At 39.5% G+C, this 16,495-nt stretch overlaps 1 protein-coding gene across 6 annotated transcripts in view; it reads right to left on the bottom strand.

Annotated features, from left to right (window-relative positions):
- Positions 1-3,101: 3,101 nt before the first annotated feature.
- LOC107676995 (unconventional myosin-Ib-like) overlaps positions 3,102-16,495 on the bottom strand; it is a 41,426-nt gene continuing 28,032 nt past the window's right edge. The window contains exons 15-29 of one of the 6 annotated variants that reach the window (XM_016471770.1): positions 16,052-16,252; positions 14,892-14,985; positions 12,452-12,601; positions 12,260-12,328; positions 12,096-12,182; positions 11,773-11,859; positions 10,801-10,887; positions 9,307-9,393; positions 7,543-7,617; positions 6,377-6,511; positions 6,170-6,276; positions 5,934-6,066; positions 5,535-5,687; positions 5,328-5,458; positions 3,102-5,252 (exon numbers count right to left, since the gene is read on the bottom strand). In XM_016471770.1, coding sequence (XP_016327256.1) covers positions 5,123-5,252; positions 5,328-5,458; positions 5,535-5,687; positions 5,934-6,066; positions 6,170-6,276; positions 6,377-6,511; positions 7,543-7,617; positions 9,307-9,393; positions 10,801-10,887; positions 11,773-11,859; positions 12,096-12,182; positions 12,260-12,328; positions 12,452-12,601; positions 14,892-14,985; positions 16,052-16,252 — 1,726 coding nt within the window. In that variant the 3' untranslated portion in view covers positions 3,102-5,122. The remainder of the gene's footprint in view (positions 5,253-5,327; positions 5,459-5,534; positions 5,688-5,933; positions 6,067-6,169; positions 6,277-6,376; positions 6,512-7,542; positions 7,618-9,306; positions 9,394-10,800; positions 10,888-11,772; positions 11,860-12,095; positions 12,183-12,259; positions 12,329-12,451; positions 12,602-14,891; positions 14,986-16,051; positions 16,253-16,495) is intronic. The other 5 variants (XM_016471771.1, XM_016471772.1, XM_016471773.1 and 2 more) reach the window with 5 other exon arrangements.

Consider the following 16,495-nt stretch of genomic DNA (forward strand, 5'->3'; position numbering starts at 1 on the left):
GCAGACTTTGCACTCTGAACAGCTTCCGATGGAATCCACTTCCTTCCCGCTACCACCCGGGGGGCCGCTGTTCGAATGACTGCATCCTCGGATTCAGTTAGGGTCATGACGAGCCTTGCCTTGGTGCATTTGAACTCTTCCACGAGCCCTGTAATAGGTAATTCCAACTTGCCATGTCCATAAAGTCCAACGGAACTTAAACAACGTGGAATTCCAAGCCACTGCTTCAGCTGTGTGCTTATCAGCCGTTCCAACTTTTCAACTTTGGTGATGGGGATCTCATACACAGTTAACGGCCACAAGAGTCTTGGGAGTATGCCAAACTGAAAGCACCACAACTTTTTTCCTGGTAACAATGTCTTGTTAATGCTCTCCATGTACATGCTGGTATCATTTTTTAGATGTTCAAACTGCTCGGTGTCTTTGAGTTTCGCATCATACCATCTCCCAAGCTCTTTACTGGCATTTCTGAGACAGTTGGGACGGGTGTTCCGCCGACATAAAATCTTTGGTCTGTGACTTGGCCTTTCACGATGGAGATACTTCTGCACTTACTGGGCTTTAACTTCATCCTCGCCCATGTTATATTTTGATGAAGTTTCTCCAGCAGTCTCTTGGTGCAGGGGACAGTTGTTGTGAGTGTTGTTAGATCGTCCATATAGGCTCGAATTGGTGGTAACCTCTGATTACATTGTAGTCGTTCTCCTCCCACGACCCATTTTGAGGCTCTGATAATAATCTCCATTGCCATCGTAAAGGCCAATGGGGAGATGGTGCACCCCGCCATGATGCCTACCTCCAGCGGTTGCCAACTTGTGGTGAAGCCTGATGTTGTAAGGCAAAACTGTAGATCCTGGAAGTAGTGTTTCACTAGATTTGTGATTATAGTTGGCACCTGGAATAATATATATATATATATATATATACATTCTCTCTGCTTGCACTGTGTCAGTCCCGCTTGTCAGGAAAGTGAGTGAGAACACAGTTTTACTGAATCATACGTCATTAACAGTAGTTTACTTCAGTTTGCTTTTGATTGTATTCATATTATGTTTCTTTTTAGTGAGGACACCAAGAAGTTAAAAAACAATATGAAATTGACTTGAATTATTTTGAAAAATACATGAAATGTAACAGGTGCATTGTAGCTACAATTTGCATCAAGCTACATGACAATAATTAGATTAATGCTTTTTTTTGCTTAACACTCACTTCATAACACCATAGAGTGTTCGTAATAACTTTCATTTGCTACCTATTAACATTACCTATTTCCTATTCCTCACAATTTAACCAACTAAACAGTGACAACTTACTTGAAGTTAAGTTCCGAAAGCAGCTGAACAGAAAGTGAGGCTATATTTGACAATGATCAAGTGATTTTCTGAAAACAATAGGATCATCTATGGACCGAAATGGATTCCAGTGCACACAGAGACTGTCACTTGACCTTAAAAAAAAAAAAAAAGCACTGCTAGGTGATGGGGAAAGTAGTCCGAAGCCCTGCTGTGGATCAAATTAATTCAAAACAGAAGGTTCTTGTTGACATCTTATCGTAGATAATCAGGGCTGTTGCTGGGGAGGAGTTGGTGATGATTATTGGGGTCCCCAGCTATTTGAATCAGAATCTTCTGATTCTGATTCTGAGTTGGTGATGATTATTGGGGTCCCCAGCTATTTGGGAGCCCACGGGAATTTCAGCAGAGGTTTTCAGCACCACTGTAAAGTAATAACTGATTTTTCCAGTGCTGTAAATTACCCAGTGAATGACACCATGTTCATGGAAAATATACAAAAAGCCCAAACAAACCGTAAAATCAAAAAGGTTCACTTTCCATCTGTTTTAATATATTGCAGCGTCTGTAATTTATACACAAGAGGGCGCCAAAGGCCAGTGCAGCTCATATTGATCTCATTATTTTAAAGCGGCTTGACTTCTTTTTATTCACAAACATTACAGTTGAAGCTTCTCTAATTTTATGTTCAACGCTGAAGAAAAAACACAGGTGAGCTTAATCATGTAAATAGTGCAATGACCATATATCATCAGTTATTTTAGCTGTAGTCACGGCCATCAATAAAATTAACAGACACTGTGAAAAATACTAGGGGTGGACTTTGGGAGTTGGTTATATTGGGGGCTGCTCTTTCTTAAAATGTATTTGGTGACTACTAAGATTAAACACTACCACTGCAGGTCTATTGCATAATGAATTAAATTAACAGCACAATTGGATCACAGGATTTTTAGGGGATGAGTTAACAAGCTCTTCTGGGTGTGTCTATGGGATGGCCTGTTGAGGGGGTTTTGCCCTCCACTGTGTTCCCAGACTGCACAATGGTGGGAACTTTGGGAGGGTAGCTCTGCAGTTGAGTGCTATTTTTAAACACTACATCCACAATCTGTCAAGGCCTTCTCCACAGAGACCTGCCACCAGCAGTCTCCTCAAGCCACGGAATTCAACCCGGGACAACTCTCCAGATGTGATGGAAAACATCTGGTCTGAGCTGCACACAGGCAAGGGGGTTCTCTCTCTTTTACAATTATTAAAATATGTGTTTATAGAAAATACTCTCAGGCAGAAATGATTGAGTTATGCAAGTCGATTTGGCAAATATGTGTGTTCTGCACGGCCTTGTACCAACTGCATTAAGAATGCCTTGTAAACTGCAAGTGCAAACAGAATTCCTGAGCTTTCATTGAATTTGTATTAAGGTGACAAACATATGCACAATTAGTCATTTAAGATAGGAAAACTAAAATTGAATGACATTAATGTATGTAAGTTTTAATACATGTTTTACAAATTTTTCAATAATTACCAATGTGTCAAAATATGTCTATATACTATTTAATATACATAATCCCCCATAATAATCCCCCAAAATGATATAATAGTTTTGTAGCTAACTTTGCATTTAAATTTAAACTCATTAAGTGATAAATGAATAAATAAATACAAATCTGGGTATATTGCCCGATCCGGGTATACTGCATTAAATGGCTACTAGCGTACATTAACATTGAGAAATGTGCAAAGTTTATTACTGATTTACAAACAAAAACAATTTAGAACAAATTCTGATTCATTCTTACTTCACGCAACTATCAAATCCCCAAACCACACTGATTATCCAAAGTCATTTATTTATTGCTTTAATTTAAAAAATGATTACTTGTCATTTGTTACACTTAGTAGTTAATGAAACACTTCCATGTTTTCTGTCTTTCAGAACAGGTTTAGGCACACAAAAATGCATACAACAATTATTTTCCTCTCTTTCAATTTAAACTCTTGACATGGAAGAGGAGGTGGTAAATCTAGGGCTTACTGCATGAAAGGCGGACACTATGCAGAATTCTAGATCATAAAGTAATTCAGCTTCCACAAATGTCCCATACTGAAGATGATAATCCACTCCCCTAAACTCTTGTTATGCCTTTACTGTAAAATTACAAAAACAACAAAAAGCATTGTGGAACTGAAGCAGAAGCAGAGGTTACTTTGGCGGGCATTGTCTTCAGCAGATCTGGAGGACAAAAAGTCCACTAAACGTGAGAAAATATCACATTAAATACGACTGAAAAAAAGCATCATCCACAATCTTGGTAAACAACATATACTTAATCAGAGCGTATTGTGTGCCTTGTGTCCAAAGAATGCATGGCTGTTTGCACTCCTTAAAAAATATATATATACCATGATGTGGGTCAGACGTTAAGAAAAACACTGCATTTATTATTAGCAGATGTGAGTGAGCCAAAAATAAAAGGATGCAGCCCACATTCCAGTGGCAAAAAAGCATATAGATTTTGCCAAAATACAGCTATAGGTCAACATACCACCTACTATTATTAGCCTCCTTCCATACAAGGTCCACACAAATTCTACAGCTCATGTACATGCAGCTTTAAGTAAAGGGACTGACTGAAGCGGACTTAGCAAAGATCATACCAGCCAGGGCTTTAGCGTTCAGATTATTAGCATCAGTTTTTCTTCTGTAAGGCCTTCTGAAACAAGCATTCACCAGCTGTCTTGACTACTGGTCCAAGTCAACCCAGATGTGAGAATCAAGTCTTCATGCTATATGGAGGCATTTCCACATAAGCATAATTGCCGTGGAGATCTTTTTAGTGGAGATCTTTACAGCATTGGAAATTCCATTATAAATGCAGGGCCGCGATCAGTATTTTGGCCCCATGAATAAAATGATGCCCTGCATGAATATATACGAACAATGCCGGTATAGTACATCGCATTTCACTGACAAGTGGTTTTCATGATAATACCCTGATTTAATGTATGTAAAGAATAAAGCAAACATGTGAAAAAGCAGAATTTAAAATGATATTGTTTGGCATTTATCATGAAACTGAAAAGAATCATTATTATTTGGCTTATAAATAACAAAGTGTCTGCACTATAATGTATACAAGATAATGTCTTTCTCCTGGGGAGGAACAGCTAAATGGCACAAGGTTTTGGATTGTAAAAATGCCTTATCATTTGGCAAAAGTCAGATGAGTTTTTTTTTTTCCCCCAATAAATGACTGTTCTGCGCTAGAAACACAAGATGAGAATAGAACAGAAAAAGAAACACAAACAAACAAACCAACTAGTCTTTCCTGACCACCACCCTAGTGAAAAAGTGCAATCTTAAATTTTGTAGCTTTTCAGCATCCTTCTAGGAGCCCAACAAAACCCTATCAGCATCTCTATTTACAAAGTTTCTCTCAGCAAGAGGCTCACGCAAACACAATGGTTCAAACACATGGCTATTGCTGAGCAGAGCATGAGGTGAGATCCACCAAGCGAATCTTCGCTAATGCCAGCCTCAAAGCATTTCACTATAATCATAATGGTTATTATTATCATTTAAATTAAAGACTAGTTCTCATCATGAGTCCCACAAACTGGGAAGAGAGAACGATGTACTTTCACCCCTCTGTTAAAAACAGGGAGGCAGTAAAATATTTAGGTGCCAGAAACCTGCAGATTTGACTATATAGAATCAAAAATGACAATGACAGGATCAATATAATTGCACAATTGTTACAAGACTGGGGGAGGGTGAAGAATCTCAGAGATGACACCACTCAGTAGGCCGAGCTGATCGCTCCTTATGGTGACGGAACGGACACTTCCAGAAGACGGTTGTTTTTACGCTTGCAGGCGACACTGTTGCCATTCTTTGGTGTACCCTGGATGAATTTTACACACACTTTGTCCTGCTTGAACTGCACTAAGAACCTGAAAGGGAGAGAGTAAGTTAAGCTACAAGAGCGATACTGAAGAAACAAGACGCAAGACATATTGAACACTTACTCATCTGAAATATCGATACTGATCTGGTTTCTGTCAGCTGAAGTAGCACCAATGCAATGAAGTTTGGTGATAATCTCAATCAGCCGATCACTGCTCAGCAAGAAGTCCCCTTTGGCTGCAGATGTAGAACCCTAAAGAGAGAGCACGGTCAATAGTAGTCCTAACTCATGTGGTGCCCTACCTGAGACGAGTTATTGTATGTCATACCTCTTTGAGCTTGAGGGCGAAAAAGCCATCGTTCTGCGTGCTCACAGAAACACTGCTGAGGTCCGGCAGGGGAACGCTGGCCTTCACCTGGCCCGTCTTCTGATCAGCTAGAACCAAGCTCTTCTTGGTCAGGAGGAAAATTCTTGGAGCTCCCTAAAAATGAATAAGTGGACTAAGATTAGGCTGAACCTTACGATGTAAATGTAGAGATGCTTTGCTTTTGGATGAGCAATCAAAATTGTGCAAGTTTAGTTGTTCATGCTGTCTACCGCATAGTCTGATCCAGCGCTTGCATTTCTTCAATATTACTAGCTGGTTTTGGGAATAGTGAAAAAACTCCATTCACTAGCCTCTCTGTTGTAATGTCAATTCTACTGGCACAGAGTTAATTGTACTCACTTTGCCATTGGCACGGTTGATTTTGCTGACCACATCTGCAAGCAGAACTTTATCCTCTGCAAAGCTGTTCAGCTTCTGGTACTTTGGGTTTTTTGTTATCTCCACATAGTCTCCTTTGAAAGGCTGCCCTACACTGTAAAGCAGAGGATGTATGTTATGGCAATAAAAAGCTTTACACAGGAAACGTGTATAAAGGAACTGCTTAGGAATATTAGGTAAACAACTTATTTCCCTACCTGCTAGGATACAAGGCCTTCTTATCTTTGAAGAGTTCACTAGCCGCAAGCTTCTCCTCATAGGTAGCCTTCTTCTCTTCTGTGAACTGGCTGCGGTATTTCTTACACTGATTGAAGGACGCCATAAGGATAGATTCATTTAAAATCAGACATGACAAAAGTCTTAACAGTTAATTTCAGATAGATCTGTCTAGATCTGTCACAAACCCTCCACAGATGGAAAATTCTCCTGAGCTCTTGATGTGTCCTGTCCAGGAAACCGTAGGGGCGAGCTGGCCAGCTCTTATCAATCGGTGACATGGAAGGCATCGTCTTCTTCAAGCCCAGGAAGTACTTCTGCATCTGTAGACAAACACTCATATCAGTCCCTTATGGGAGTATTTTCTTTCTTCTCGGAAGAATGACAATATATAGAGAACGTGTCAGGAATCATTTCCTAGGGGTAGCACCAACTAGTTGGTTATTGATTGGTTATATATTACACTAATCAATGTGTTGGGTCATGTGAAGTCAACTAGACGCAAAAGACATGACTTAAAGGTAGGGTAGATGATTTCGGAGAGGCTAGCAATAGCAAGCTAGCTTTGAAAGCATAAGATCCTACCCTCCCTGCAAATCACTCTCCAAAGCCACGCCTCCTCCAAAACACATGAACGCGCACAGGCGCACCAGAGGCTAACCAGTGACACGACGAGAGATGGTGTTGGTGGAGGGTTGAATGCAAACCTGTCAGATTACCTCATGTCTCATTCACCATTGAGAAAACTTTACAATACAAAGCGCATAATATTACAATAATAACGCCTTCCATTCTCGCTCAGTCTGCAATAGTGTAATAGAACGCGCTGATGATGTATCATATATAGGACAGCCTATCGTAGCCCTCGGACCAAGGGATATGATTGGATGAACCTTTTATGGTCCTACGCCTTCCACAGATGATATAAATACAAGTAAATACATTTAGACCACTTAACTTAGTGATTGCTATTGTGATGTGAAGAGACTTTCAACCAGCATAACAAAACATGTTTTTGAACCAAATCACCTACCCTGCCTTTAATTTGTACTTGTTGTCTACATGGACTTAGCAGTGGGAAAATGTCTCTTTCTGCTGTGTCATTAGCTTGGTATAGTTGTTACGGCTGAAGATAATTGGAATGAAAGTGAAAAAGTGAAGCAGGAGCACTTTGGGCTTTACAAAGTATGCAATAAGCAAACAATGCTCTTCATCAAATGGACTTGCCTGATGCTGCACGGCTTGTGGTAATTCATAAGGTAAACAGTGACCCACCAACAAGTAAGAATACTTTTCTGGATGACTAGGTGACAAGCAAAAATGAGTATGTAGCTCAGCTACTTAAGTGACTTACAATTCTCTGGATGGTGAAGTCATAGATCTTCTTGCCAGCATTAGCTCTGAAGAACTTCCTGTATTCCCGACGGACCTGTGAAAAAGTAGGTTCAATTAGTCACTTCTTTGTATTGAAAGTGCTTTGTGAGGACAGCAGGAATGGGACAGGACACTGTCAGGACAGACAAGTGGTTTGTGACAAGCAGGGTCTTAACCCCTAAAGAGCAGCGCACTGAAAAGCAAAGACAAAAGAGAACTGATGCTGTGATCAAAACAATGATCCACAGTCATACAGCACACAGTTATCTTTACAGAACCTGTAAAATCAGGTTCAAGAAGTCACCCCTAAGATCCCTACAAGAAAAAAAACTAAACAGTAATAACAGCAAAAAAACACTTACACAATAACAACAAAAACAACAGTGGAAACAAAACACAGTGAAGGCCTTTAATGTCTGTAAAAGCCAACAGAATGTTAGGAGCAGCATGCAGACAGCAGACAGGACAGGCACACAGAAACAGATAGAAAACATGGCTGTCCTAGGGTTGGGCTACTAGAGCAAAGTTTTAGTCATTAATACATTCATGCAATTCTGCTCTGTAATTCAAATGTCATCTCGCAAGGCAGACTTTTGGCATAATGACTGGCTTATCCTGTAGCTCATTTTGCAAGTGGCAAGCTCTCTTAAATCATGTCATAATGGTCTGTTATGTAGAAACTGTGCTGATTTGGTCAAAGTTTCCCTCTGTTTAGAAGTAATAAGTACTGAATAAAAACACCAGGTGAATCAATTTGGATTATTATTATTTTTTAAATAGTACATTACTTTAGATGTAGATGTTAAAATAAGACAAAACAAGGTTTAAAACCAGTTAAACATCAAATCACATCATACATCATAATATCATGTAAAATGAAATTGTATTTATTATTATTTTAATTCATCCATTAACAATTGTCATTTTTAAGAACCAGAATATTTAATGATCTTGGACAACCTGGATCTACTGTTTGAAGTAATTTATAAGTGTGGTTTCTAGATCCGGAAAAGTCATGGAAATTAATAAAAGCTATGTATTCTTTTAATTATGAATTTAAAACTTTATATACAATTTAGTCAAGGTCTATACTATTTTGTCAGACAGAAATTGCTATTTGTGAGTAAAACAAATAGAAATAATATAAAATATATCACAAAAAAATTAAGAAAAGTCAGATAAATTCATAAAAATGTTAGCCACAAAGAACAGTCATTGGGATTATGAAATTTAAATATTATTGTTTTATAATTATCATTGACCAATCAGAATCAATGATCAGAATTATCAGTATTATAAATTACAAATAAAATCACAAAAAAGGACCCATACATATACACTGATGTGTACGGGACCCCAAAACACCCACTGACCTCAGAACAGGCCCTGACAAACAGACATATCATCAGGCAGCCTGCGCACTGTCATGCGAACAGCTATTTTGCCCAGTGCCAGTCTTTAGTAATACAGAAAGTAAAGCATCTGCCTCCAAACTCTGCAGAGGAAGCCACATCCAGCATCTAAATCCTTGTGGCATGTTTTAACACTTTGCCCTCGCTTATGACAACACTAATGTGCGTCACTGCCTTGGATGCTAATGGACTTGTGGAACCGAACTCTGGGGTTAGATTATGTTGTTAGTTCATAGCAGAGCAGCTGGTTATGCAACACAGAGGCTGGTTATATGCACGCTTCCTACTCATTTCCGAATTACTCTAACGCCTGGCAAATGGTTGGAAGATACCTTTAGTCCCAACCAGTAGGCCCAAATGACAGCGACGGCATTCTTACGCCTGGCTTCCTCCTTCAAGCATTTCAGCTCTCTACGTGCCTGTGAAAGAGGGAGGAAGAAGGGGATGAATGCAGAAAGGGGGGAAATATTTGTAAAAAGCCGAGCGAGGAGGAGGTGCATAACACCAGGTCCACAGATAGGCACACATCCCACAAAACTGCACATCATTCCCGGCTGGTAAAGAAATTCTGTGTGTGCTGTTGGTTAAGACAGATGGACATTGTTGAGGTTTTCCTGTGGAGAGCATGTTGCTTTTCATGGGGTTAACAAAACATGAGCAAGAACAAGGGAAAAAGAGCAATGAAAAAAAAAAAGGAAGAGTACAACTGCTCTCTTAAAGGTAAACACACCACACAATAAAACAAGCCACATCAACCTCAACAAGCCAAAGGCCACTCAAATGGGGTGGGAGGAAACAGCAGTGCAGTGCACTCCCAACATGCAAAGAGAAGTTCACATGGGCTTGTGGATGGAATGAGATGACTTTTCTCATCTATAGGACAAAATCTACACCAGGGATACTCAACGTCCAGCCCGCAGGCAAAATCCAGCCTGCCACGAGGTTATTCAGGCAATCAGAACACTCGTGTTATAATGAACGAAGATGGTGACACTTCAGGCAAATACACTGATTATACAGCAATATAGTATTGACATGTCACAGCACTCGATTCAGACAGGGTCTAAAACTTACACAATATATTTAAATTACATTTAGTTGGCAATCAGATACATTTACCAAAGGTTTTGCATCTCATCAAGCCACATTTCTTTTTTTAATAACCATGAATTATAGCATCCGGATATTTTATCACTACCTGGTCCATCATAACACTGGCATAAACATACCAACATTTCTAAGATGACCTGTGTTTTTTTTGTCACTGTACAACTTAAAACCAAATTAAAATTTTGTCATGCCATTTTATTTACTGACTCTCAATTACCCTGCTTTTTTGTCTCTTAAAAAAAAAAACGGGAAAAATTAAAACAAATAAAATAAATTAAAAGTAGCTTGTTACATGGCAAATTATTATTTTTTTCCTAAATTGACTTTTTTAAATGATAGATTAACTACTTATTTTTAGGGAAACTATTAAAAGTTGGTGTGGGAATCGGCCTGCAGGGTGCATGTCTGGATGAGCTTTAATCCATGCACTCAGAGGAAAGAGGCTTAAAAGATCGCATTCGGTTCTGCCCCAAACGCAACACACGCTGATCCTGCTCTCCCTGTTCCCATCCTCTGCCATCCCATTCATTGAATTTTTTTTACAATCGGCTACAATACAGTGCAAGTATGATTCATGCTGTGGGGTCCTGGATATGTTGGCATGCACAATGGTATGAGCTCAGGGAAGATGGGTCATGATCCACTTCAGGTACATATGGAGGTGTGAGATAGGTTAAATGGAGGATGGGATGCCACACAGACGTAGTGGTGAATACCTTAGTTCCTTGCCAGCAGGCCCATATGACAGACACGGCCTGTTTACTGCGAGCTTCATGTTTTAAGCGCCGCAGTTCTCTCCGAGCCTGTTCAGTGTGGGATTTTTTTTTTTTTTTTTAAAAACGAAGAAGAAGAGGGTGGAAAGGTATTAAGAACAGACGTTAAAGACACGAGAGTTGTACAGCAGTACATTTTCAGAGAGACGGAAACGGCAAAAGTACTTTTCTTGTTTAAATAACTTTCTTGATTCTTGCTTATCAGCCCCATTAATGTAACATTCACATGACTACATCGACCTTTGGCAGGTCATGTCCTGTAAACATTTTTTATCAGCATATTGGCCACGTCTTTTATTGTTGCAAGTGAGAGACACTGAGAATAACCACATAGTCAGCCAGGACAGACAATCAATCACTTTTTACAGACATCAGTCAAATGAGTAGACATTTTGTGGTGCAATACCATTCAATTTCAAAACTCTTAAATGCTGAATTTTGATTAAATCAAATCAGCTCTGACTGAAACTGAGGTTGTAAACTGTTAATATAAAGTCTTCAAAGCTTATGAAGGTAAAAAAAGCAGACCAAAGACAGTATAGTCTTGAAATTTTAAAACATGAAAGCAGAAACACACCACATTTCCAAAACGCACACAAATAAAGAAGTTATGAAGCATTTGAATATTGTTAAGGGTTATAATGTAGAAGTTGAAAAAGGGTTAGTTTTAAGAACGTAATATTCATACATGCATTCAATTTCATACACGTTTTCATTTTTAGGTACAGGCGTTTCACCATCTGCCACCACCATGTCAGCAAAAGAACAATATGTTAGTATTTCCCGATTATTTCTCAAAAGATGCTACCTACAAGATGACAAAACAGTTAGTCGCACACAAACAAAAGGGATGTCATTCACAGCTTCGGTGAGGTGGGATGGGAGATGACTACGTTTGGCAGACTCATTAAATACCTTAGTTCCAAGCCAAGCTGCCCAAATGACAGACACGGCGTGTTTATTCCGTGCCTCCTCCTTAAGACGCCGCAGTTCCCAGCGAGCCTGCGGATGTTAGCCAAGGAGGGCCACGTGGAAGCAGAGACAGGACGGCAAAGGTTAAAGTCCGAAATATGACAAGAAGAGAGTGAATGAAAAGAGTAAGTCGCATCAAAAGCAGAAGTGAAATTAGGACTAGAGAAAAAACAAAGCAAAAGCAGTGGAGAAGCTCCAGTGTTGAACATCTAAACCCACAATTCACCATTTCACCTCCTTATTCAAGGGAAAACTGTGTTCAGTACCTGAGTTCCATGCCAGTATGCTGAAATAGTTGTGACGGCCTCTTCGCACTGCTTCTTGTGTTTCAGCTCACGCAGAAGCTTCCGGGCCTGTGAAAAGGGGTTACACAGTGAGGAAAACCCTTTGTTTGCTAAAGGAAATGACATGCAGTGCACCTGAAACCTACCTTCCATCCTCGGATGAATGACTGAAACACTAAGGCAGAGGACCTGATGTTCTGGTACTTCTTTTGTTGCTACAATCAAAAACAACCAGCAATCCCGAGTTTAAAAAAGTTCCACTTCTGATCCCAGAAACAATGAATCATATTAAAAACAATTCATGTTTTTTTATGGCAGGTGTAGTGAATGGTGCTCACCGCAAATCTTCGGTACCAGGCGGCCACCACCACCTGGCTCTTCTTTAACAGGAGAAAGTGAGTGCGGCACTTGCAGCCACGGTAGATCTTCTGGATGAGCGTTGCCAAATCCTCTAGGCACTGACTCCTCTTCTCTTCCAAAAAGAAGAGCTGAAGAACAAAAGTGGTTTGGAGAAATCAATATCAAACACAAAATCAGACTTTTACAAACTGACATAAACCACACCCATATCCACATCCGGTTTCAAACACAACATATGCATTAATGTGTAAAACCTCCTTCACTGCTGATGCATCTCAGAATCGCACTGAGATGTCATCATGGACATGAGCCAAGGCATTAAAAAAAGTTTTCTGTCTTCTCTTTCCATACTCTCAGCTCCTGGCATCGTGCTGATGGTTACGTCATTACTATAGCAAATAATGTAGATAAACACTGTCTGAATGAACGGATCAGATTTCATAACTTTCAAAATGATATCGAAGACAGTCAGTCTCAGATTTGAACAAGATCGGATTTGAAAAACAAATTGGATTTGTGCGCAATGTGAGCAAGCCTAAGATACATGATCAAAATTCCCAAGGATAAGCCGTGAGAGCCACAGATTTGATGGAGAGAACGTTTGTGAAACCACATGATGTCTTTTTTATTTGCTGCAGGATCCTGATGGTGATGATCGCAAAGACCAGCAAAAAAAAAAATCCAGCCATAGTGGGACCAGCATCCTCTGGTATTAAGTAGCTGTTGACAGTGTCTGCCAAATCGTTCTGAACAGCGAAACAAGGCCAAGCTCAAAGTACAGAGCTATGGTTTACTCACCTTCCAGAAAGGTTGGTTCTGGGCAAGAAAAATAGTCTCTTACCCTTTTAAAGCAGCTGTGTTTCTTGAACCAGGAACACGTAATGTCTGAGGCCAACAGCAACAACTCAAAACATATAACTAAACTAGTTTCCTTCCATTGTAATCAAATTTAGGTCTAAATAGGTTCAACAAATCATTAAAATAACTTCTCACAACCTGGAGTAAAGGTGTGGTCACATCATTGAAAGTGTAGTGACAATAGTGTAGTGACGTATGAAGCACAGCTGACACAGAAGCCACTTTCAAATCAAGCAGCTTTCAGTTGGTTAACACTTTGAATTTGAGTGACCAGATTGAACACGAGCAAAATCTGAGTGGGGAACTTTTTAGTGTCACATGGAACTCCCGAATTATGTGTATTCATAATGAAATTTCACAGAGCAACCATAAATGTGACCGTACCTTTAGACTCCTATCCAAAGACTGTGATGCACTGTTTGTCTGTCCTTTTAAAGCAGCTGTGTTTCTTGAACCAGGAACTGGTAATGTCTGAGGCCAACAGCAACAACTCAAAACATATAACTAAACTAGTTCCCTTCCATTGTAATCAAATTTAGGTCTAAATAGGTTCAACAAATCATTAAAATAACTTCTCACAACCTGGAGTAAAGGTGTGGTCACATCATTGAAAGTGTAGTGACAATAGTGTAGTGACGTATGAAGCACAGCTGACACAGAAGCCACTTTCAAATCAAGCAGCTTTCAGTTGGTTAACACTTTGAATTTGAGTGACCAGATTGAACACGAGCAAAATCTGAGTGGGGAACTTTTTAGTGTCACATGGAACTCCCGAATTATGTGTATTCATAATGAAATTTCACAGAGCAACCATAAATGTGACCGTACCTTTAGACTCCTATCCAAAGACTGTGATGCACTGTTTGTCTGTCATCATTGTTCAGCTCTCACATCAGTGGAAATACAGGTGAGTGAATTTGTAGATCTCTTGTCCAAGCAACAGCTCTGGCACCAACAACATTTCAGTGGCAAAGAGGTGAATGATGACTAGACTACATTAGGGCTCGGCAGGGGTCAAACATGATCTCAGACTCCACTGGCTTTGAACAAACATCTGGAGATAGGAAATTATGCAGGAGGTATGGACAAGGATAAGATAAATTCTCCACAGTGCTAGATCGGTGACTGACGCCCAGGCTTCAGTAGAGGGGTTTCATGGGCTCCTCTGGAATTTCTCAGCTGGAGTCTCGTTTCCCATGCAAACTGACAAACAGTGGAGGGGGGGGATAAGTGAAACCATGTGTGTGAGTGCCTGTTTGCGTTTCTTTCTTTCATGAGGACGATTGCTGCTAATTATACAAGAGAAGCATGAAGGAACATGACTTCCTGCTTGAAAAGCCTTACAAAACCCTTAAAGACTATACGTAATACATGCATTGGCCTTTTGATTCCTCATATCAAACTTACAAATTCAATCCATCCACCATGCTGGAACTGGAAAGGAGCCAATTGATATATTTGCCAGGCTAGTGTTAAATGGTTCTCATAAGGAGAGAGCTGACTTCTGTATAACTGAATCAAGATCACACTCAATGATCTTTAGAGCAGTAACTCACTCACCGTTCTTGGGTTCCTGATGAAGATCTTTGTACGTCCATAGGCAAACTCCTCAGCAGGAACCTGCAGATCTGTCAGGAGAACCTCAACACCCTCCCTGATAATAAACAGGCCATTAGTTGTCAGTCAACCATGCCATTTACAAAAAGTTTATTTGGTAGGTCCAAAACTCTGAGACCACTGGTGAAAATGCCTCTAAACAATAACAATTTGAGTAAAAATTCACCTGGTCTTTTTTTTTTTTTTAAGAATTCTTTTAAAAAGAGAAATACTTGAGCTGACAAGGGCTCAAAAGGTTTAAATTTTTTAATATACTTTTGAAAGATGCTTTTATGCAAAGCAACTTTAAGTTATATATTTTGCTAATATGCTCATTCTCTGGGAATTGAACTCACAACCTTGGCAATGTTAGTGCCACACTCTACCAGATCTACACATGATCAAGATTGCAAATAGTGTGTTTATTTTATTTTGTATTTATTTTTTCTCCAGTTTAAAAAAAAAAGTTATTTTCAATGTAGTCTCAGACTTTGGTCTGAATACACCCACATCACAGGCACATCACTGAACAGGCAGCAACAAAATAATCAGAGAGGAGACAATAATAAGGTGCATAGTATGATTTAGCACAGAAACATGCACCATGTGAGTGATAACAAACAGTGTCTGAGTGATCTGAAAGAAAAGTAAAACATAGTCTAACCACTGTCGCCATAGAGACGATGATAACATTCCAATGAAAGATAACATAAGACGCGCAACTCAAAATCTCCATGAACACTAAAGATTCTCCTATCAAACTATTTAGTGAATTGACTCCATGTGCAGAAGTGACATAGTTATGAGGGCCAATTCTGTCTTGGCATGTTTGCCATCAGATAGAAGTAAATTTGAAAAAGGTCTGCTTTTCTGTAGCCAAGTGGTGTTAAAGTAACCGTTAAACCTGCAAGGCACGAAGGAAGTTTTAAGACAAGAAACAGCATGTTTAAATATCTATGAATGAGTATAAAAAAAGGTCATGCAGGTGGAGGTACGAATTGCTTAATCTCAAATGTGATGACAGTATAATGACATAAGCTGAACAATATGTTCAGAAAAACAGCGAAGCCTGCAGAAGAGTTCTTTAAAACAACACACAACCACAAGATCATTGGTGGACTAACCTGGCTGGGCCCTTCCAGTGGGGCCAGGTCTGCTTGCAGAGCATCTTGTAGCGTTCCAGACAGGGATCGTAGGCCTGGCGGAAAGCATAACCAGCCCTCCGTACACGCACATTCTCCAACAGACCCAGGTAGCGCACCTGGTGACACACTAGTGAGTCTGTAAAAATGTGGGCTGCTTTCTTGTCATTGGGTTTGATGCACCTGAAGAACAAAGACATCAATCAATATTCTCATACTGAATAGAAATGTAAAAATCATTGGGCGAATCTAGAAATTTGTCAAGAACATGTCCAGATCATTTATCAGTGTTAATTTTATTTTTAAAATACTTCATATTCTAGTAAGGGATACGCACTCGCTTAATCTTCGTAATCACTTTCAATTTATTTTAATTTTGCAACAGAGCATTTTTTTCAGGATTTTTAAAATACTTGAAATAAAATT

This window comes from Sinocyclocheilus anshuiensis, unplaced genomic scaffold (genome assembly GCF_001515605.1).
Source record: "Sinocyclocheilus anshuiensis isolate Anshui unplaced genomic scaffold, SAMN03320099.WGS_v1.1 scaffold616, whole genome shotgun sequence".
Lineage (NCBI taxonomy): Eukaryota > Metazoa > Chordata > Actinopteri > Cypriniformes > Cyprinidae > Sinocyclocheilus > Sinocyclocheilus anshuiensis.